We start from the raw sequence: 23,551 nt of genomic DNA, 5'->3' as shown, positions 1-23,551 counted from the left end.
TGCACAACACAGTGAGAAAGTAGCTCCTGCTTATTATAGCAACCAGATAAAAGGTCAAGCAACAATGAAGGCCCAACACGATAAAAAAATAAAATTATTTAAAACATTATTAATTTGGAATTTTACATGAAATCTGATTTCTTGAGGTAGATCTGATACTAGAGGGGCTTCATTCTGAGATGACAACAATTGGCTGGATTGAAGAGTCCCCTTAAGGTGAGCTTGTGCTTTCCAGGCCAGTCCCATCTCCCAGTTTGCATCATTGGCCTTACCTGACTGGTCTCTGCAGGGGTCACCCTTGCCTTTGTCATCAGCTAAATCAAGGCTGGATTTGTCAAGGTTTTAGTATAAGGTACGGTGACCTGGGAGAGCTCAGCAGGAAGGGACCAGTGGGTTTGTATTGCTGGGTTAAAGGGAGAAAGGGGGCTGCTGGGAGTGATTAATTTCCTACCCATAGTGAAGTCCTCTCAAACCAGTAGTTGAGATCATAGACTGTGCAACCAAACTACCTGGGCTTATATTCTGAACTACCTCTTCGTGCCTTAGTTCACTCGTTAAAGACAGCATATGTACAATACACATAAAGACAGAGATAGCAGTAGTAAAGAATTTGGAAAAATGACTGGCACATAGTAAGAACTCAGTGGATGTTATTAGCTATTTATTAGAAACCTTAAAGTTTGCCTGGAAGAACAGAGGAGATCAAGTCTAGTAACTTTCCCATTCTCTTTTCCTAGGTGGAAAGCTGGCCCAGGCAGGGGCTAAGTTCCCACTGTTGAAAGGCCAATATGGGAAGTCAATTTTACTCCCTTCTTCAGTTCTCAACTCAGCTCCACGAAATACTCCTCCCCTGGATGACAGCTGTCATTTATATAGCATTGATGATTGTGTCCATCACTCTACCAAGTGTGTGCATTTCTCCTTTAATCCTCACAGCAACCATATATATTAAGAACCATTTATATACTCAGGTGAGGAAACATAAGCAGATTGTCTTGCCCCAAAACACAACCAAACTAGAAGAGTCAGGTTTCAAATCCAGCCAATCTGTCTTTAATACCAGTCTCCAAACTACTACTTGGGGTAGTAGGCTGAACTTAAGACAGCCTTGAGCCTGGCCCTGCCCACCTCCAAGCTTGTTGCGGACAAAGAATGCACTTGGGGTGACGGCAGGACTACTCAGACGCGCTCCCCGTCTTCCCCTGGGAAGAGGAGGAAGATGCAGATTATCCCAGGGCGCTGGTTTGGAAATCTGGAGTTTAAATTCAGTCCCAGCCCGTTGACTTGAGTGCTCTCTGGGGCCTCAACCTCTCGAGACCTACAGCGGTCCCCGGAAGGAAGTTACCAGTTCAGGCGGTTGCGCGTTCACGTCTTCCTTCGGACGCGGAACCTTTGACACCACAGCTTCGGGGAGCAGACGGCGTAGACGGAGCAACGGACCCAACGGGCCAAGGGGCGGGGCGGACGGGCTTAGGCGGGGCGGGAGGCGGAGGCGCCGCGTAGGCCAAGGAGGCCGGGCTGGCCCGGCTTGGGAGCTCCGTACCCATGTGCCGCCGCCTCCCTCAACGATGTTCCCCTCCCGGAGGAAAGCGGCGCAACTGCCCTGGGAGGACGGCAGGTGAGCTCGGCGGCCGGCCTGGTCCCCGTCCTCCCGGGTGCCAGTTCTTTCCGGGCCACCGCGAGGAATCTAGGAGCCCGAGGCCGTTGTGACTCCGTCTCTACGGTCTCTCTGAGGGTCTGTGTTTCTCCTTGGGGGTCTCCTTATTTGGGTTTGTTTCTATTTGCGTCTCTGGCTCTACCAGTTTCCGTCACTCAGCAGGTCTGTATTTCTCCTTTGATTTCCCTTTGTGAGTTTCTGTCCCTCTGTGCGAGTCTCTCTCGTTATGAGTCTTTGTGTTTTTCCACTGACTTCAATTTTTATGTGGGTCTTAGAGTCCGTTGACCTTTCTCAGTGGATCTCTTGTCTGTCCCTGGTTTCAGAAGGTCTGTATTTCGTTTCTCTGGTCTCTACCTCCCCCATCACATGCCTGCAGTCTCAGACTCTACACTTATGCTTCCCCATTCTTTGCTGAGCCCCTAGAAGAATACACCAGACAGAAGCTCTGTGCTCTGCCTTGCTGGCCACTGCCTGGCTGGGACTGAGTTCTCCTCAGACTTAACATTAGTTCATTTCCGGTGCAGCTGTACTTGAATGTGGCCTGCCTCATGTGTTAGGTGTGGGCTTGACCCAGACCTTAGTGGTTGTCACTAAAGCAGAATGGGGATGAGCTGTTTGGCCATTAAGGTTGGAAGGGACGCCCAGACTTCAGTCTTGAGGTGTACCCTCAAGTCTTCTCAGAACACATGGTAGTGGATCTAGCCTGGTGAATGACACCTCTTCCCCTATATGTCTGTTAAGTTTGCCCAAAGGTGCCTAAAGACTTTGGAATATAGTAGGCACAACTCTTTATCTTTGGTAATTTTTCAGACTTGCTATTGAAGTAAGAAGACAGGAATATAGTAGAAAGCCTAGACTGGATTTAGGCCTGGACCAGAATCCTCTTTAATAGCCATGTGACCAGAGCCAACTTAATCTTCCTTCTTAGCTCTTCCATCTCTGAAACAGGGACATTAATATCTCTTCTGCAGGTCTATATGAAGATATAAAGGAGATCACACATATTTAAAAGTCTTGACACTATGCTTGGCACAGAGAAGGTGCCAATTATCTTCCAGTTACTTTTGCAGTTTGGAGGTGCTGTAATCAGAGCAGCTGAGTATTCAAACCTGTGTCACTAAGGTTTGTGTGAGGGAAGAAAGGAAAGGTTATGGAGAATTTCCATTTCCTAATTTCTTGCTAAGAATTTTAGAAAGACAGCCATATTCCACAAAACTTTACTGGTATCACTTCATGCTTTTGACACAGGGGTACAAAGATCCATGCAACAGATGCATACTGAGGTAGCAATTAAGAGTGTTGGCTCTGGAAACAGCCTGTCTGGGTTTGAATCACCCTCTTATTAGCTTTGGACACATACTGATGAAGGAGACAAAACCTCATCTGGTCTGCCTCCTCACTGCCAGAAACAGGGTGGCCTGGGCCTGGTAGCTGCTGAGACTGCAGATCTGGAGTTTGCCACCAGGTGGCACCAGGAGCAATTGTCAGTGTTCACTGTCCTGAGGAATTGGGATTCAGCTCTGAATTCAGTTGTTCAGTGATTTGGGCCCTAGCAGCACAGGAAGAGAGTGTCAGTGGGAATGTGATCTTAGTAGGAAGGGAACGCTGGACCAAGGGGACAGAAGGTGAAAGTGCATGGAGTGCCCAATCCATGCCACACCCCTGGATAATGGTCACTGCTTCTTCTCCCGAAGGTGGGATATTTCCTCATGTCCATCTCCCCGGTCTCTACCCCACCCCCAGCAAGAGCCCAGAGGGAGAATCTATAGAGGTTCCAGCCTTCCCAGGCCAATAGCAGGATTGGCTTCTGCTCCTCCCCAGCGGAAACCCCCACCACATGACAATGGGGGGTAAGTCAGAAGTCCTGCAAGGTTGTCTTGCCACGCTTCCTCTCTGCTGTGTGTGGGACCTGGGCCTGGCCTCAGGGTTGCTTCCAGTTGGCAGTTGTGCCTCTGGAGAGAGACAGGAGTTGGTCTGGCTTTAGTGTGTGACAAGCATGCCCTGAATGCTTGATCCCTTCCTGTAACTCACTTAGCAAGCCCTCTGCTGTATGACTTGTGCTAAGTACACAGCTCTGAATCTGATTACCTGTGAAGAAGACAGGCAGGGACGCAGGTGATTTCAGAACTCTTAAATGCTTCAAGGAGGGCAATACCAGATACTCCAGGAACACAAAGGAGGGAGTATGTATCTCAGTCTGTTGTGTATGTGGACGTAGGGGTGACAGTGCTGGCCATGACATTGGAGTTTGGCCTTGGAGGATCAAGGGGTGCTTCCAGGCAGATGAAATAAGGAAAGCCATTTTAGGCAGCAGCAGCAGACTCTGTGAGGGCTAGAGCAGGAAGGAATATGGCGAGTGGAGAAACTGAACTGCTCAGTGTGTAGCCCTGGGTGAGTGGCAGGAGCATCTGGAGATGGGGCAGGGTTACAGAGGGGTCTGACTGTCAGATCACAGAGTTTGCCCATTATCTTGTAAACAGGAAGATCATCCATGAGATTTGAAGGGATCTGAACAGGGCAAGGACCAGGTGAGACTGGGACAGTGATAGGCAGTGTGTGAGGGAAGAACAAAGGGTACTTAGGAGGTAGAATCTCTATGCTCTGGTAGCTAATTGATAATTCTCAGAGGTTATAAAGTAAATTGCTTTGCTGATTATTTCAGAAGACAGGAAGCTGCGATTTTCTTGGATTCCTTAGTTCCTTCACTGCCCTCAGGAACTTCCAGAGACAGGGGCAAAGAAACCAGATGAATTCCATTCATTTATTTGTTTTTCCCAGCACTACCCCAGAGTGTAAGATACTCTGCTGTTCTTCCAGCTTCTGAAAGGTGCCTGGGTGCTGTTTGCAGCCCTCAGCTTTCTTTCCCTCTTCTGTTTCTCATCTTTTGTCACATGAGCTGCCCTGGACTGAAGCTTTGAGATGCATTCTGTGAACTGCCTTTGTTGGTTTGGGCTTCACATTGGTTTGGGGACAGACCTGATCTACCCAGAGTGAACAGTGGTCTTTTCACTGGGGCTGAAACAGTGAAACAGCTTCCCTCTTTGGGGGAGCTTTCTGGTCTGAGAAGTAGGATGAAGCCAAGCTTTCTGATGAGGGTGAATTTTCAGGGGAACAGGTAGAAGGCAGTGCGTGGGGTCTCTAAGGTGGGCTTCCACCTTAGGCGCTGGACATGAGATGTTGTCTTGGGGAGGGGCAAGTGCAAGGGACAAGGAGTCTCTTCCCTGCCCTTGAGCAGCTCCCGGTCTGATCTGGACTCAGGCACAGAAAGTAAGAGAGCATCGAGCAAGTGGGGCAGCTCTAAGACCTGCGAGTGTTTGTAGGGCCTCCGGGAGGTGGGGTGGCTCAGGCTGAACCTAGAGCTGGAAGCAGGATTCTGATGCATGGTAGCAGCACAAAAAAAGCACTAAAGTTGCTTCTGCACTAATTCCCAAGCGCTTGGGGCCGACCAGTCACATGTGCCTTACTTGTGGGAAGCCAGAGAAGGGTGTGTTACAGGACCTTGGCTCACCTTGCCCTTCTGACCCGCTCCTTGTTCTTGTCCCAGGTCCAGGTTGATTCCCAGTGGCCTCCCCCGGAAATGTTCCGTCTTCCACCTCTTTGTTGCCTGTCTCTTACTGGGCTTCCTCTCCCTGCTCTGGCTGCAGCTCAGCTGCTCTGGGGACGTAGCCCGGGCAGCCAGGGGACAAGGACAGGAGACCCCAGGCCCATCGCGGGCCTGCCCGCCAGAGCCACCTCGTGAGCACTGGGAAGAAGATGAGTCATGGGGCCCCCACCGCCTGGCAGTGCTGGTGCCCTTTCGAGAACGCTTTGAGGAGCTCCTGGTCTTTGTGCCCCACATGCACCGCTTCCTGAGCAAGAAGAAGATCCAGCACCACATCTATGTGCTCAACCAGGTGGATCATTTCAGGTAGGGACCACCTCCAAGCCGGCAGCCGCTCACCTGGGCCTCACCTTGCCCTGGTCTCTCCCTTGCCTGCTCCCTTTTCCGGCAGCAGTCCAGTACCAGGCAGCCCAGGCCCGTGAAAGGCCACCCGGGGCAGCAGCAGAAGGGTGGGAGGTGCTCGACCCCTCTCACTGGGTGTGGTGGGAACTTGCGGGGAGGGTGTGGGACTAGGGAGGCCCCGGATCTGGTTTCCATTTTACAAAGGTCCCTGTGGCTGCTGTTTGCACTAGGCCACACCAGGACAAGAAGGGGAGTGAGAGAGCTGTTGGGCAGGCGCTGCCCTCGTTGCCATCGTGGCAGACACGGTGGAGAGAAGCAATGTGGAGGAAGTGCAGGCAGGGCTTGCTGGTGGATTAGCTGCAGGGATTAGGGAAAGAGAAGGGTCAAGGGCATGGCTTTAAGGTTGTTCAAAATCTGGCATTAACTTAAAATCCTTGCCCTCACCAAAAACTGCTCCCCTCCATGATCACAATCCATGCATTGCACAGCACCCCCCACCTCCTTTTCCTCCAGTTCACTCCCACTGGGGAAGATACTCCAGCAGTTCTTGGAATCCACCAGGTCCTTTAGTCCATGATCCTCCCAGTGTTCTCTGCCTTCCTCCTGACCTGACCTCTACTTTCTCCTGACCTGACATGACTACAGCTGAATCCCTGATTTCCCACCTGCCCTCTTCCTCATTTTAGGAGATGGAAACTCCACATTCCCAGCTGCTCAGGCCAGAAGGTGCTGGGGTCGTCCTCCACTCCTGCTCTCTCACACAACACGTCTAATCCACCAGCAAAGTGTGTCTAGCATCTGCCCTCCTATCATCCCCACTGCTACCTGAGTTAAGGCATCATCAGTTCATGCCTGAATTATTGTAGCAGCCTCTTAACCTGTCTCCCTGCTTCCACCCCTCACCTTCCAGGCTCTTCTTATCATACCAGCTAGAGTGATCCCGGTAAACACTGAGCCACTGCACATGATGCCTTCACTCTTAGCCCTTCAGTGGCTCGCCATCTCATGCAGGGTCAAAGCCCATGTCCTTCAGAGACCTGTCACCCTCTGACCTCATTCCCTAAAACCTCACTCACTCTGCTTGACCACACTGCTGACTGCTCCAGCCTCCAGCCTTGGGGGTCATTTCCCCCTCTGTTCGGAGCCCCATTCCCGTGATTTCCAGGGGCTCATTCCCTCAGGCCTTCAGGTTTCGGCTCACATATCACTCTGTTACGCTGGCTCTCCCTGACCACCTCATCTAAAAGGACAGCCCTTACCTGCCAGTGTGTTTTATTCTTCTCACATTGCTTTACTATTCTTCTCAACATTTACCACTCACTGGCTTGTTGCATGTTTACTCAAGTTGTTTTTGTTTTTTTGTCTTATTAGAATGTCAGCTCCTTGAGGGCAGGGCTTTGATTTCTCACTGCTGTATCTCCCGTGCTCTGAACAGTTTCTGGGACATAGTAGGTGCTCAGTAAACATTCATTAGATGAGTGGAGGAGCAGCTGGGCAGCCCTGTAGTGAAGTTGGCATTGAGCTGGAGGGCAGCATGGGTACTGGGGTCTGTTGCCGTGGAGGACAGGCTCTCACATAGAGGCTGGGGGAGAGCAAGCTTGCTGCCCCCCTGCCCAGCTTTGGCACCCTGCACAGGTTCAACCGGGCAGCACTCATCAACGCGGGCTTCCTGGAAAGCGGCAACAGCACAGACTACATTGCCATGCACGACGTGGACCTGCTCCCTCTCAATGAGGAGCTGGACTATGGCTTCCCAGAGGCTGGGCCCTTCCACGTGGCCTCCCCAGAGCTCCACCCGCTCTACCACTACAAGACCTACGTTGGTGGCATCCTGCTGCTTTCCAAGCAGCACTACCAGCTGGTGAGGCCTGGCATGCCTGCTCTGCTCAGAGCCAGGCAACACCTACCTGGATGGGGGCTGTGGCCTGAGGAGTGGCAGTTCTGGGGCCCAGTAGATGGAGGATCCTTCCTAGGGCCAGCGGGGGAGCCCAGGGCTAGCTAGAGGCATGAGAGAGGAGCAGGACCAAGCAATCCAGTTAGGGAGGGTTTCTGCCTCAGTAGCAGAACCCCTCATGTGAACTAGCTTCAGAAGCCCTGTTCTTTGCTTCTCAAAATGGAAAAGTCTGCTCAGCCTCTCAGACAGTTATCACCAGGACATCATTTCAGTTTCCATCTCTCAGCTCTGCCTTCTCTAGACTGGATTTACTTTCAGACATTCGGGATGCAACATAGTGGTTGTAGCTGCAACCTGCATCTGTCTAGGCCCAAGTCTGGTGGAAAATGGAGCTCCCTTTTCCAGCAGCCCAGACAGCAGTCCCACAGCTGCTCCACGCTGGCTCTTGATTGGCCGGCCTTGAGTCATGGCTAATCCGTGAATCAGTCACTGTGGTAGGGGTGGGAGTGGGATGGTGGGGTGGGAATAACTGCGTGGCTTAGACCCCCATCTCTTGCTCCTCTGTTTAATCTGTGGCTGAAGCCAGCTTAATGTAAATGAAGCCTGAAATCATGGCAAAAATAAATGTCTGCCATCTGACTTCAGACACTGTCTCTTTCTTCCATACAGAGGAAGAGACAAGGGCAGAGAGACCCTCAGGAGAAATGGGAGTAGGGGCCAGGCAGAAATAGAGCAGGAACTGGCACTGTGCCCATGATCAGCTCTTAGAGGTCCCCTCCCAGCAGTCAGACATTTTTGAGAAACTGTTCATCTCACACAAAGCCAAGGCCCCATTAGAACAGGCAAAGGAACCTGGGGTATGCTGACTGTTCCCCACTGGTACCAGAAGTTGTAAGAACCAAAAGCATCTGAGTGTTCCTTCATAGCTTTGGGGGAGGAGGAGGAAAGGGGGCCTGTCCTGTCCCCACTTGGGCTTGGGACCCCCAAGTAGGAGACCAAAGAGCATCCCTGGGAGGATGGGGCAAGTGACACTGCCTGTCTTTGTGTCAGTGCAACGGGATGTCCAACCGCTTCTGGGGCTGGGGCCGAGAAGATGACGAGTTCTACCGGCGCATCAAAGGAGCTGGGCTCCAGGTAATGCTCCCCCCACCCCCCAACCTGCCACTTCTTCAGCCATCATGGCAGTCCTGAGGTTCCTGTCTGCCCTCAGATGAAGTTCCTGGGGCTGGGAGATGGCACCCCTGGTTCCAATCCCAGCCCTGCCACCGACTAGTACACCTCTCTTAAAGAATGGGAATACAGGCCCCTGCCTGTGGGCTGTTACCTAGTGGTGAGGACCTCCAGGAGAGGCAGCCTGATCCAGCTTCCTTTGGCCTCCTTAGCTTTTCCGCCCTTCGGGTATCACAACTGGGTACAAGACATTCCGCCACCTGCATGACCCAGCCTGGAGGAAAAGAGACCAGAAGCGCATCGCAGCTCAAAAACAGGTGATGGCTGATCTCTTGATCAGGGTGGACAGGTGCTGGCCGGTCCCTTGATCAGGGGTGGACAGGTGCTGGCCAGTCCCTTGATCAGGGTAGGTGTGTGGTATATAGGGAACCAGCGGGCCCAAGCTTTTCACCAAGTTTTCATTGTGCGCAAATGGTCCCATCCTCCCCTGCTTGGCCCAGGTCATTGTGGGCATTCTGCTTGGGCACAGGGCCTTCTTCTAGTGGCTGCCATGGCCCCTGGGCCTTGTGGGTCAGCCAAGACATCAGAGGCCATTTAGGCTATGTGTATCAGGTGGGGTGGGGACAAGACTCAACCGAAGGTGCCAGAATCCCAGGCAGACCTGGGACACGGGAGTCCACATCTCTCAAATAGCCTCTTCTCTCGGCGCCAGATTAGTTGAACTAGAAAACACTTGCTGTCCTGCTGATGGGGATGTGCAGCCATGGGCAGGAGACTTCCTGTCTCTGAGCTTCCCTTTCCCCTCTTTGGGGATCATAGGACCTCTGATGATGAGATCATGGGGGATCAGTGGACAGCTGGCACCTACAAAACCCTGAGTACATGCTTTCTCCCCACTTCCTTCTCAGGAGCAGTTCAAGGTGGACCGGGAGGGAGGCCTGAGCACTGTGAAGTACCGTGTGGATTCCCGTACAGCCCTATCTGTGGGCGGGGCCCCCTGCACTGTGCTCAACATCCTGCTGGACTGTGACAAGGTCGCCACCCCATGGTGCACATTCAGCTGAATTGGCTGGACAGTAAGGGAGCTTGTGCCTATCGGCCACACTGCTACTCAAGCCCAGGACAAAGCCTTGGCCCAGGCCCAGCTCCAGTAGGACATGGAGTGGCCTGAAGCAGTGGCCAGCCAGCCACATGTTTGCAGCAACCTGGCTCCCAAAGGCAGGCTTGAGCCAGGACAGGACACACACAGGGTGCCTGGGATGCTACCAGCAATAAACAGTGATGGAGAGAGGCTGGGACATGGCTCCCAACTGGACTCTCCACCCTGCCTTACTGCTTGCCCTGCCCTGCCCTGCCCTCCTTTGTATGCTGAGATCTGCAAGTTCCTCCCTTTGGACTGCCTCATGCAGAGATACAGTTTAGAAGCCAGGCCACTGGTGTGGGTGACCAGGGCCATCAGGAGGGTTAAAACTGCAGAGAGCAGGGTGCAAGCCCTACAAAGGGAGCAGCCGAGACCAGCTCTGGCTGGTTGTCACCTGCAGGAATGTGGGCCTAGTGTTGCCGGATCTGATTTTCCAAAAGAAACGAGAATTCTGGATTCTTGAGTGAAATCAGTTAATTTTTTTTAATTGGTTAATTTTTAAATGATAGCAACTAATTCAAACTTTAAAAAAAAGTATGGCAGCCAAACCTGCGACTGAGGGGGAAGGGAATGGGGCAAAAAAAGACATTTTTCTTAGTTAAAAGCTGGCAAGGAGTTGGGGCAGGGCTGGGGACGATGAGGCCAGGGGAACCTCAGGTGGGAGAGAAGCCCAAGGCACAAGGCCCCTGTTCCCTCCCTCAGCCCAAGGGGTGCTTCATCCTGTCTCACTAAAATGGACAGAAGGAGATCACACGACTGGAGTGAGGGTAGTCAGGCTACATTGCAGAGACTCACTCGGTCATCGCTTGGGAAGGGAAGACCATGTTCCTGAGGCTGGAGGAAGATGAGAAGTAGAATCCCTGGAGTGTTCCCACAGTGTGAGGAGAGATTACTGATGGTCATCAAAAGCAACAGAGAAGGAGGGAGGGGAGCCAATGGAGATGGTGGAATCATCTGGAGGGAAGCCCAGGGCCAATGAGAGGGACATGAGGGATCCTGAAAGGTAAATTACTCCTTCAAGGCATTTGACTACAGAAGATTTGGGGCAGAAGTTGGAAGAGACTGGGACCAGTTAAGATTAGTTCAACAATAAATAGGACACCTGAAGTGCCAGAGGAAAGATTGAGGTCCCCAAATACAGGAGGGTAGATTCAGAATCTCTGCTCCAAAAATGCTCCTCCTCCAACGGTAGTCTTCGGGTTATTTTGTGCAGTTGTGTGGGTTGTGCATTGTACAACCTGAGCATAAACCAAGAGATGTAAGCAAAGAGGAGTGGAGGGAGTGAAGAACTTCAGGCTCCATGTAACTGGTGAGGCCTATAAGAGAGGGTCCTTGGGATTCTAAATTGACCTCACCCAGCAATTCAGCTTCACTTACTACAGTGAAGGGCAAACAGATCTTGATGACAGTGCGAGGGTAGTCGAGGGACTTTCTCGACTTGCGGCCCAGGGGAGGGGAATGGGGCACTTTCTGTATGCTGGTCTCCTGGACAACCCTGACTGTGTCATCTTGGACTTAAGTAACACGAAGCCTCTTGGAGTTGGTGGGAGTAGGTATGACTGCCCCCAGCTCTATACTCACCTGGCAGGTAAGAAGACAAAAAAAGATGGGGGACTCCTTCCTTTCCACCTGCCCTGAGAGATGAGCAGGAGAAAAGCAGGATCAGCCAGCTCAGCCCGGGCTGGGTGCATCTCTAACCCTGCACTCCCACACTCAGGACCACCACTGCCACCTCCATGATCCAGACAGCAGAAGGCATCCCAGGCCAGGCCTGATGCGGCTCTAATCTTCAGCCCACCCTTACTCCCCATCTCGGGCCTCCGTAAACCTTTCTGGGAGAGCAGGAGAAGGCTAAGAGGTGGTCAGTAATGAGAAGAAGCAGAGAGCTCTTCTGCCGCCTCAGCACCTCGGCAGCTCCTCTCAAGTGGAACAGGCGCCCCAGCCTTGCTGGTCAGTATGTGACTGATGTGAACCCAGGATGTAGGAGCACCTAGCACGTGCTTCGCCAGTGGTTCTGTGATGACAGCCGGCACTTGTTGAGCATTCTCACGTACAAAATTTAGTACACAGGGTTATTTCACGTAGGTCTTCACCTAAGAGCTAGGCCCTATTTTATTAACCTGTTTTATAGATGAGGATGGTGGAGCACAGAGAGGTAAGAAACTTGCCCAGGGTTGCAAGGCTGGTAAGTAGTGGAGCTTGGGATTCAGATCCCTGGAACCTGTCTTCTGGGCAGGAAAAAAACTGGAGAAAATCTAGGTGATTTTGCTTTGGCAGTGAATTTTTAGATACAATACCAAAAATATGATCCATGAAAGAAATAGTTGATGTTAGACTTTTATAAAACTTAAAACTTCTGCTCTGTGAAAGCAACTGTTAAGAGAATGAAAAGACAAGCCATAAACTAGAAAAAAATTTTGTAAAACACACCTGATAAAGGACTTGTACCCAAAATATACAATGAGTTTTAAAAGTCAACAGTAAGATAACCCAGGTGAAAAACAGGCAAAAGATCTGAAGAGGCACTTCATCAACAAAGATATACAAATGGCAAATAAGCATATGAAAAGATGCTCAACATAATTTGTCACTAGAGAATTGCAAGTTTAAAACAACGAGACACTAATACATACCTGTTAGAATGCCTAAAACCCAAAAAAACTATCAAATGCTGGTTAGAATGTGGAGCAATGGGAAACATTCTCACTGTTGCAGGTGAGAAAGCAAAATGATACTCACTTTGGAAGATGGTATGGTAGTTTCACACAAAGCTGAGCATAATCTTACCATATCAGTGAGCTCACCGCTAGGTACTTTCCCAACTGACTGAAAATTGTGCCCTCACAAAAACCTACCTGTGAACGTTTTATGGCAGATTTATTTGTAATCACTAAGTACAAGAAGTGACCAAGATTTCCTTCAATATGTGAATGGATAAAAAAAAACTAGTGGCACATTTATACAATGGACTATTACACAGCACTAAAAAGAAATGAGCTACCAAGTCACAGAAAGACATGGAAGAACCATACATGTGGCTGAGTGAAAGAAACCAGTCTAGAAAAGGTATGTAGAGAATTCACTGGTGGTCCAGTGGTTAGGACTCTGGGCTTCCACTGCAGGGGGCATAGATGTGATCTCTGATTGGGGCACTAAGATCCTACAAGCCCTTTTGTGGCACAATCAAAAAGTGAGCCTTAATGTATGCAAATTTTAAAAAAATTTAGGAGGTAAGAGGATCGCAGGAAGGAATGCACACTATGGCAAGAAAATCGAACTGCCTTACATTACAAAACAGCCTCACTGAAGATATGGGAGAAGGTGCCGACCTAAGTAACACTGGAAAGTATGAATCTGTAAGACTAAAGTCAAAAAGAAGTGCATGTGTGCAGGATCCTCTAGTAGTTTCCCATAGGGATATGGTATGCTTGCTAAGTCGCTTCAGTCATGTTTTGACTCTGTGATCCTATGGACTGTAGCCCACCAGGCTCCTCTGTCCATGGGATTTGCCAGGCAAGAATACTGGAGAGTGGGTTGCCATGCCTTCCTCCAGGGAATCTTCCCAACTCAGGGATCAAACCTGTGTCTCTTATGTCTCCTGCATTGTCAGGTGGGTTCTTTACCACTAGTGCCGCCTGAGAAGCCCTGGGGGTATGGGGTATGGTATAACAATTCTGCATATTAGGATTGAAGAATTAAGTGAATGGATGGTGGGAGCCAGTTTTCTTACTATGGAGTAGGAATTTTTTAGCCAAGAGCAGAATGCTAGAATGATTCATGTGATGATGGACTAGCGTTGAATAAATCAGTATGAATTTGCATTAAACTTAACTATACATAGAAATATTTATAGATATGTGTATACACCGGTATCACACGTATATTTCCTTGTTCTGTCAGCTAAGAGGACCTGGAAGCAATGGCACTCTAGTAGCAATGAGCACACAACTAGTGGTCCCATCATGGTTTCATTCTCCAGTGAAAGGAACCATGACTGCTGGGATAAATGGTTGAGTCAAAGGCTAGGGTGGAAAACCTACAAGATGAGCCTGGAGCATCTTTTAGTTCCAGAAAGTAAAGAAGTGTTTTTTAAAAATTGATGGGGGTGAGTGGTTACTTCCCTGGTGATCCATTGGTTATGATTTCACCTTCCAGTGGAGGGGGTGCAGGTTCAGTCCCTCATCAGGGAGCAAAGAACCCACATGCCTCATGGCCAAAAAACCAAAACATAAAACAGAAGCAATATTGTAACAAATTCAATAAAGACTTCATAAATGGCCCACATAAAAATTCTAAAATAAATTTTTTTTTAAAATTCAGGGTATTGTCAAAGGAACACAGGAGCCAACTTGGCACACTGGGACAACTGAAGCCAAAAAAACACAAAGGAGTATGGGGTTATGACCCAGTGTATAAAATAAATACACTGATAAATGGGAGAAGAGAGAAGCATCTTATGCAGAATTACTCCAGATGATTTACACAGGTGCTCTGCCCTCAAGGATAGGGAGCACGACTACCCATTGTTTAAGCTGTCAACTGCTGATAGTGACCTCCTTCCAGAGAGTACAGTGTGGAAAGGTGTGTGTGGGGGGAGAGTAACTCTAGAATGGAAAAACATGACAAACACTACCCCAGCCAGGTGATAAAGGACACCACCAACAGTGATAAGTGATCTTGATCGTATTACCCTTGAGATGTTGTAAGGAAAATAATACTTTATGTCAGTGGTCTTCCTTCCCCAAATCCATAATCCGAGTCTAGTCATAAGAAAATCAGCAGGACTTCCCTGGTGGTCCAGTAGTTGGAAATCTGCCTGCCAATGCAGGGCACACAGGTTTGATCCCTGGTCCAGTAAGATTCCACATGCCACAGAGTAACTAGGCCCGTGTGGCACAATTGCTGAAACCCAAACGCTGTAGAACCTGTGCTCTGCAACAAGAGAAGGCACCGCAAGGAGAAGCCCGCACACAACTAGAGAGTAGCCCTGAGCTTGCCGCAACTAGAGAAAGCCCACAAAAAGCACGAAGTCCCAGCATAGCCAAGAAGAAAGTAAGCAAGAAAGAAGTAACCAACACATAGCCAATATATTAAAAAAAATTTTTTTAAATAGCAAATTCCAATAGTGTGTATCTTAGAAAACACCTGACCAGTGCTTCTCAAATTTGTTGAGGTCATCACATACAAGAAAAGTTGGAGAAACTGTTACAACCAAGGGGAGCCTAAGAAACATGACTATAAATGTAATATGGTATCTTCAATGAGATCTTGGAGCAGGAAGAGGACATTAGGTAAAAACAAAGAAATCTGAATAAAATACAGTTTTAGTTAAAAATAATATATTAGTATTGGTTCAGTAATTGCAGTGTAATAAATGTACCATACCAATTGAAGTTGTTGATAATAGGTGCAGGTAGATGGGCATGCAATACTATCTTTGCAATTTTTCTGTAAATCTAAAAATGTTCTTTAAAATAGTCTTTTTCAAAAAGGGGGAAACAAAGCTATGTGGGGGGAGCCAAGAGGAGGCAGCTTTTGAAAAGCTGAAGTCTAAGTAGCCCTGGTTCATGGAGGTTGAGCAGGGGCAGTTTAGATGGCACGTGCTTTCCTCCTACTGGTTTCCTCTACTTGCCTGTCTAACCCTCAGTTCCAGCCCAGATTCTCCTATGACTCTGGAGTTCAAACAGAGAAGCTTCAGGTTGGGGCAGGAGATGTTTGGCAGTATCTAAAGACATTTTTGGTTGTCACAACTGAGATGATAACAGGCATGCAGTTGGTAAGAGGCCATCAATGTTGTCCAAATCCTACAGGACAACCCCACCCCCAACAAATAATTATCCAGCCTCAAGTTCTATAAGAGATGGGAATACCAGACCAGCTTACCTGTCTCCTGAGAAACCTGTTTGCAGGACAAAAAGCAACAGTTAGAACTGGACATGGAACAATGGACTTTCAAAATTGGGAAAGGAGTACATCAAGGCTGTATATTGTCACCCTGCTGAATTAATTTATATGCAGAGTACATCATGTGAAATGCTGGGCTCGATGAATCCCAAGCTAGAATCAAGCTTGCCAAGAGAAATAACAACCTCAGATATCCAGATGATGCCACCCTAATGGCAGAAAGTGAAGAGGAACTAAAGAGCCTCTTGATGAAAGTGAAAAAGAAGAGCGAAAAAGCTGGCTTAGAACTCAACATTCAAAAAACGAAGATCCCATCACTTCATGGCAAATAGATGAGGAAACAAGGGAAACAGTGACAGACTATTTTCTTGGGCTCCAAAATCACTGCAAATGGTGACTGCTGCCATGAAATTAAAAAATGCTTGCTCCTTGGAAGAAAAGCCATGAGAAACCTAGACAGCGTATTAAAACTCAGAGACATCACTTTGCCAACAAAGGTCGGTCTAGTCAAAGCTATGATTTTTGGTAGTCCTGTATGGATGCTGGGCTTCCTCAGTGCAGGTACTTCCAAATCAGAGGGATCCTCCCTGGCCTGAGGGTGGAAGGGACAGCAGCTAAGTCAAAGAGAGACTATCATTTTTTTCCCCCATTTAAGCGAGACTAATTGGATTACTCACATGGGTGATGTTTGGTTTCAGAATTTCAGGACAAAGCACAGGAGGCTTCTAGGAAGAAGCTGCCCCAGGAGAGCCCAGAAGCTTCAGACAAGACACAAGGCAAGGAGTACTGGGGGCCAGCAGAAATGGCTGCCCTGTGGACACTGACAGAGCATCCAAGGGCTACAGGACAGGACTATTCCACTTTGAGAAGAAATCTTGTTACTTTGGGTCTGGAGCAGGGCCAGTACCAGTCCTCCCAGAGGTTAAGGACTCTTTAGGAAGAGCAGCCAGGCAAGTTTGAGATGGCAGAATCCCCCAGAATCCACAAACCATAGAGATGAGATGGTAGGTCTATTTGTAAGTATTTGTTGGGTTTGTTACTTTCAGTAGAGAGCCAGTTGCCAGCTGCAGGGACTCCCTGAGGCCACGTCACAAGTCCCATCACCTCAGGCCATGGCTGTGAGAGAGCAGGTCTCCTTTGCACCCAGAAGTAGGTTGGAGGCTTATCCCTGGATTGAACTGGTTCTTCTGGACCTTCCCATGCTCTTCTGGGAAACTCTCCATCCAGCATGCAATTCAGGTGCGTAGTGGAGTTTGATGGCAGAAGAGGAAAAGGAACCATATGAGATACTGTGGTCAGCCCTGACATTGAGTATATCAGGTGCAATAACCAGCTGTAATGTCTGGGTTAAACCAGAGAAACAGAATTAGTAGGAGATATATTATTTATATATATGTGAAATTGACTCATGTAATTCTGGAGGCAGGCAAGTCCCAAGATCTGAAGGGTGAGTCATCAAGCTGGAGACCCAGGAGAGCTGATGTTCTTATTTCATTCTGAGTTCAAAGGCCTGAGAACCAGCAAGCCAGTGTTGGAGTTCCAGTCCAAAGGCTGGCAGGCTCAAGACACAGGAAGAGCCAGTGTTTCAGTTCAAGTCTGCAGGCAGGAAAAAACAGGTGTCCCAATTCAAAAGCAGCCAAGCAAGAGGAATTCTCCCTTACTAGGGGGAGAACTTTCTGTTAGATTCAGGCCTTCAACTGATTGGATGCAGCTCACCCATATCAGGGAGGGCAATCTGCTTGATCAGTCTGCTGCTGCTGCTGCTAAGTCACTTCAGTCGTGTCCGACTCTGTGCGACCCCATAGATGGCAGCCCACCAGGCTCCCCTCTCCTTGGGATTCTCCAGGCAAGAATACTGGAGTGGGTTGCCATTTCCTTCTCTAATGCATGCATGCATGCTAAGTCGCTTCAGTTGTGTCCGACTCTGCGACCCTATGGACAGCAGCCCACCAGGCTCTCCTGTCCATGGGATTCTCCAGGCAAGAATACAGGAGTAGGTTGCCATTTCCTTCTCCCACTTGATCAGTCTACCAATATAAATATTAATCTCATCTAAAAACACTCTCACAAACACAACCAGAATGATGTTTGACCAGAATGTCTGAGCTCTCTATGGCCTAGATCAGATCAACCCATAAAATTAACTGTCACTTTGGGATTCCTGAGCTACCAGCTCTGCCAGGGAACTGGTGGATCTAGTAAGGCAAGGTGCCTTGTCCACCTCATTGGACCTCACTCTACTCATCAGCAATCTCTCTTCCTTGAGCAAACCTGAAAGGAAATACAAAGTTTCTCTACATTTTTGACTCTGGCAGCCATGGAATTGCACTTTGCTCAAACTCCTACTATCAGAGTCCTTAACTGGCTGAGGGCCCCAGCTGCCACACTTAAAATCCATCATATGCTTTACTGAGAGCACCCCTCCTGTGGGTTGCTCTAGTCCTCCACCCAGAAAGGACTCCTTTTTTGGCACCCAAACATCTCTCTCCGTCTCACTTGTGGTCAGACTTTCGTGGAAATATGACAACTCTCCCTACCTCTTCTGGCTCCCTCCCTATTTCAGGGGTTCCCTCCAATAAAATAATTATGCAGTTAATCATCTCTTAGTGTCCACTTGTCCAAGGATCTAGACTGACACACTGACTTCTCCTCCTTCAAAGAGGCAGCGTTATCTAGAAAGAGCACACATTTCAGAGTCAGACAGACCTGGACTGCAACCTGAACTTCCCCCACTTACTTGCTGTGTATCATCTTATTTGAGCCACAGTGTCTCTGAACTTCAGTTTGGCCAGAGTTGTTGAATGATTAAGACGTTAAAAGATAAGAAACTTGAAATCCAAATTTCTTTCTGTAATTTAATATTTTAGTTTATTTGGGCTGCGATAACAAAAAGATCACATTTTTTGTTGTTCATTCACTAAGTTCTGTCTGACTTCTTGTGACCCCATGGACTGCAGCACACTGGGCTTCCCTGTCCTTTACTGTCTCCCAGAGTTTGCTCAAACTCATGTTCATTGAGTCAGTGATGCCATCCAACTATTTCATCCTCTCTCACCCTCTTCTCCTGCCCTCAATTTTTCCCAGCATCAGGGTCTTTTCCAAGCAGTCGGCTCTTCCCATCAGGTGGCCAAAGTATTGGAGCTTCAGCTTTAGCATCAGTCCTTCCAGTGAATATACAGAGTTGATGTCCTTTAGGATTGACTGGTTTGATCTTCTTGCTGTCCAAGAGACTCTCAAGAATCTTCTCCAACACCACAGTTCAAAAGCATCAGTTCTTCAGCATTCAGTCTTCTTTATGGTCCATCTCTCACATCTGTACATCACTACTGGAAAAACCATAGCTTTGATTAGACGGACCTTTGTTGGCAAAGTGATGTCTCTGAGTTTTAATACGCTGTCTAGGTTTCTCATGGCTTTTCTTCCAAGGAGCAGGCGTCCTTTAATTTCATGGTGGCAGTCACCATTTGCACTGATTTTGGAGCCCAAGAAAATAAAGTCTGTCACTGTTTCCTCATCTCTTTGCCATGAAGTGATGGGATCTTCATTTTCTGAATGTTGAGTTTTAAGCCAGGTTTTTCACTCTCCTCTTTCACTTTCATCAAGTGGCTCTTTAGTTCTTCTTCACTTTCTGCCATTAGGGTGGTATCATCTGCATATCTGAGGTTGTTGATATTTCTCTTGGCAAGCTTGATTCTAGCTTGGGATTCATCCAGCCTGGCATTTCATATGATGTACTCTGCATATAAGTTAAATAAGCAGGGTGACAATATACAGTCTTGACGTACTCCTTTCCCAATTTTGAACCAGTCCATTGTTCCATGTCCAGTTCTAACTTTTGCTTCTTGACCTGCAAACAGGTTTCTCAGGAGACAGGTGAGGTGGTCTGGCATTACCATCTCTTTAAGAATTTTTCACAGTTTGCTGTGATCCATGCAGTCAAAAGCTTTAGTACATAGTAAAGCTTAACCAACAAACATTTATTTCTCACAGTTCTAGAGGCTGGAAAGATCAAGGTGCCAGCAGATTTGTTGTCTGGTGAGGGTCTTTTTCCTGGTTCATAGGTTGTTATCTTCTGGCTGTGCCCTCACGTGTCAGAGGGACAAGGGAGCTCTCTGGGCCCTCTTTTATATGGGCACTAATCCCATTATTCAGGGTTCCACTCTCATGACCTAAGTACCTCCCAAAGGCCACCGTCTCCTAATACCATCACATTGGGGGTTAGGATTTCAATATACGAATTTTGGAGGCGGGGGACACAAACATTCAGCCCATAACTTAGCTACAAGTGCTGTACTGCTACTGTCAATCTTGATAAATGCACCATGGTTATGTAAGATACTAACCTTAGGGGCAGGTGGGCAAGGGGTCTGTAGAAACTTTCTATAATATCTTTATAATTTTCCTATAAATATACAATATTCCCAAATTCCCAAAGGGAAAAAAAGAGGTTACAAATGAGCGATGTAGTAGTTGCTCAATAAGTGACAGAATCCTGCCCTACCGTTCAGGCTGACAGCACTGAGAACTGCCTCTGCTACTGCATCTGCCTGAGGATGGCCCCTCACCCACAGATCAGGTTTGGTGTGGACTCCCCAAGCTGTGATATTGGAAAGAGAGAGGTATCATTTTATTTAATAGAAAGGTCGCTATTTGGTTGTCTGATAGTTCAGCACTGAGTATTTGCTCACCGAGGAAGGGAGGAAGAAGTTTGTCCTTGATAACTATCCCCAGTGTCCCTGCATCACAGAGGCCTCCCTGACTCCCATTCTCGAGTTCACAGGCATGCGTCCGGACGCATGTGCGGAAGTCCTGTTTACTGTCTCTCCCCTGCCCCCATCCCTCTAGAACATCTCCTCCTGGGCTCAGAGCTGAGGTGTCACTATTATAGCCTCAGTGCCCAGGACGGTGCCTGCTGCCTTGTAATTTTTATGGAATTGAAGTTCCCTGGTGTGGGTTCCAGCCCCCAGGTTCAGCCACTGTTTTGGGGGCCTCCTCTGCCCTGCAGGCTGGTATCTTGTTTGCCTATCCTGCCCTGAAGACCTAGCACCACCCTTCCCCCATACCTGGGCTCCCTCTTTATTCACTGGCTCTTTCCACCTGTCTGCCAGCAGCTGCCATGTTCCCTGCCTGCCTTAATTCTGCTTCATTTAAGCTCATTTGTACCAATTTCCTTTTAAAGAACTCCCCCGAAGAGCAGCACCTGTTCTGGGAGGCCCAGCTCCCTTTTCCTAATCAGCCCAGAGCCTTATAGAGGAGGCACCCCTGACATGGCAGTTTTCTCCCCTCTGGGAACTAGCTGGAGCAGAGCCCAGTTCGCAGGCCCAACAGCAGGCATTTCCTGGGAAGCCTCTGCCATGACAGGAGCCAAGCCTGGAGAGACTCAGAGATGCTCAGTTCCTGCTGGGCTTGGGGTTGGTAGACATTCTGTGAAAATTCTGAATTTAAGAAGACGGAAGGCCAAAGTGCTATAGGAGCTGACCCGCCTCCTGAGGTGAGTTTTCCCCCCTCACAGCTACGATGCACCCTGTGTCCTCACTGTGGGGCTTTAGACCTCAGACTGCCCTGAGGGCTACAACCCAGGATGAGGGTCTGTTCTACACAGGAAATTGGAGTGAGAAGGAAGTTTGGGAGAGGTGTCCTTGCCCCAGGGAATATTTTCATTTCACCCTGACAGCTGGCAAAACCAGAAGGCCTCATCGACATAAATTTTTGCCCAACCAGAACTACCCTTTCTGTGTAGTGTTCTAGAATCTCATCTCAGCATGAGGAGACCAGACTCTGCTAAGCACATTTTCACATCCTCCTCTCACTTTTGTGCTGCAGAAAACTTATTAGCACATTTAATTCCTCTTGGTTTTCACAGAAATGAAACCAAAGAGGGAAGTGGGGGAGGCAGAAACAGAAGGGCCCAGGAGACTCACCTGGAAGAGGAGAAATTCCTGGGAATGGGTCAGCCGGGGTCATAGGACGAACTCTGGCCTCAGCTAGATGAGGTCTGAGTCCCATCTCCACCATTAACTCACTGCAACCACAGGCAAGTCGCTGAATCTCTTGGAGCCTTGGTTTGCACATTTCTAAAGTAGAACTTTTAATACCTGGCTGCTGAGAATAAACGAGATAACATCAGTATCTGGTATAGTACATGGTATTTGATACATAAGGAGTACCCAATAAATAGTAGCTTTTATTACCATTGAAAGGCTTCAAAACAGTGAATGAGGTCACCTTTATCTTTTTTTAAAATTATGTGACTCTATATGAAATCTCCGGAATAGGTAAATCTATAGAGACAGAAAGTCATGGCCAGCAACAGTGGGGAGAGGGAATGGAGGGTGATTGCTGATGGATATAGTTTCTTTTGGGGATGATGAAAATGTTGTAAATCTGATTGTAGTGATGATATCGTAACTCTGTGGATATGCTTAAAAGCCATTGAATTATATCCATTAAATGGGTGAACTACTTTGGCCACTTGATGTGAAGAACTGACTCATTTGAAAAGACTCTGGTGCTGGGAAAGATTGAAGGCAGGAGGAGAAGGGAACGACAGAGGATGAGATGGTTGGATGGCATCACTAACCCGACAGACATGAGTTTGAGCAAGCTCCGGGAGTTGGTGATGGACAGGGAAGCCTGGCGTGCTGCAGTCCATGGGGTCTCAAAGAGTCAGGCATGACTGAGCGACTGAACTGAACTGCTGTGATGGGTGAAATATATCTCAATAAATCTATTACAAACATGCATTTTGATGACACATTAGAGTGATGAAAGACAAAATATTAGAACTTTTAAAGTAAACTTTTTGCTTTCTTCTTTTTGTATTGGAGACCACTTTTATCTTACCTCAAAGAGTGTCACATTACCTCATTTGTCAACAATTCTAACCTAAAAGTCTACTGGATCTCTCTGAGGATCTGGAGGACCTCACAGATAGGCCTTGTAGAGAGATACAGGCCATTTCCACGACTACACAAGAGGGACTTGGCCTCAGACCTTGAACTCACTGACTTTTTTTTAAGACAAAATTTCTAGTATTTACCTATTTGGGGCTGCATTGGGTTTTAGTTGCCATATGTGGACTTCTCACTATTTGTGGTGTTCAGGCTTGGCTGCCCCATGGCATGTGGGATATTAGTTTCCTGATCAAGGATTGAACTCATGTCTCCTGAATTGCAAGGCAGATTCTTAACCACTGGACCACCAGGGAAATCAGGAACCCACTGACTTTTTAAACTAAATGCTATTAGCTAGACTGTCCTCCATATAACATTTGTATTGGTCTAGATTAAAAAGCAAAACAAAAGCAAACCCTCCACAACAACAAAGAAAGAAATGTGTGTTTTCAGGGCTCTGAGAATGTGGCACAGAGAACTGGGGCTGTGTTCCAACCTTATAGGTTTCAGGGTGTGTCTCCTCCTGTGTAGTCTCTATCTGGGAGTTGACATGGTGGTGGCTTTCTGGTGCAAAGGAAAGTTGATGGCAAGAGTTGAACAAAAGAAAAATGTAGGGCTTAAAATTAAGTATTGCATTAAGAAAGTAAACTGTCTAAGGAGAATGATCTAGAACACATTCTAGATTCCCAAACTAGAGCAATGGTCCTCACCCTGGCCACCCACTAGAATCACCTGTGGAGCACTAAAAATGATGGTGCCCGGGCCCACCTCCAGGGCTTCTGATTGAGTTGTTTGGCATAGTACCTGGGTCACCAGGATTTAAAATCTCCCCAGGTAATTCCAGTGAGCAGCCATAGTTGAGAATCCCAGGTCTAGAGTGTTCTAGGCCTCAGTTTCTTTGGTCCAGGAACAAATTTACAAAGGATTGTAGTAGGTGGGACAGGGCAAG

The 23,551-nt window shown here is 48.1% G+C and overlaps 1 protein-coding gene, 1 long non-coding RNA gene and 1 pseudogene across 8 annotated transcripts in view; 1 reads left to right on the top strand and 2 right to left on the bottom strand.

Moving 5' to 3' along the window:
• Positions 1-23,551, bottom strand: part of LOC102409934 — a 742,713-nt pseudogene that overhangs the window by 13,131 nt on the left and 706,031 nt on the right.
• Positions 1,432-10,261, top strand: B4GALT7 (beta-1,4-galactosyltransferase 7). Of its 5 annotated transcripts, XM_025292893.2 has the most exons (7): positions 1,436-1,618; positions 3,352-3,507; positions 5,202-5,564; positions 7,236-7,461; positions 8,545-8,628; positions 8,877-8,981; positions 9,573-10,261. In XM_025292893.2, exons 1-7 carry the CDS (start codon positions 1,569-1,571, stop codon positions 9,726-9,728), a joined length of 1,140 nt encoding a protein of 379 aa, XP_025148678.1. In that variant the 5' UTR covers positions 1,436-1,568; the 3' UTR covers positions 9,729-10,261. The 5 variants fall into 5 exon arrangements, with proteins under 5 accessions (XP_044803661.1, XP_044803660.1, XP_025148678.1 ...); XM_044947726.1 differs by lacking the exon at positions 9,573-10,261 and having other exon boundaries at positions 1,432-1,618; positions 8,784-8,926; XM_044947725.1 differs by lacking the exon at positions 8,877-8,981 and having other exon boundaries at positions 1,433-1,618.
• The window catches only part of LOC112587068, a 58,289-nt gene continuing 53,708 nt past the window's right edge, over positions 18,971-23,551 (bottom strand). Inside the window, exons 4-5 of one of the 3 annotated variants that reach the window (XR_006553411.1) lie at positions 21,631-21,811; positions 18,971-19,032 (exon numbers count right to left, since the gene is read on the bottom strand). This is a non-coding gene — a long non-coding RNA (uncharacterized LOC112587068). Of the gene's footprint in view, positions 19,036-21,253; positions 21,812-23,551 lie in introns of those variants that run through there. The other 2 variants (XR_006553410.1, XR_006553409.1) reach the window with 2 other exon arrangements.

The sequence above is a fragment of the Bubalus bubalis genome, chromosome 9 (assembly GCF_019923935.1).
Source record: "Bubalus bubalis isolate 160015118507 breed Murrah chromosome 9, NDDB_SH_1, whole genome shotgun sequence".
NCBI lineage: Eukaryota > Metazoa > Chordata > Mammalia > Artiodactyla > Bovidae > Bubalus > Bubalus bubalis.
The sequence above is the reverse complement of the archived record's forward strand: the minus strand, read 5'-3'. Positions and strand labels throughout refer to the sequence as shown.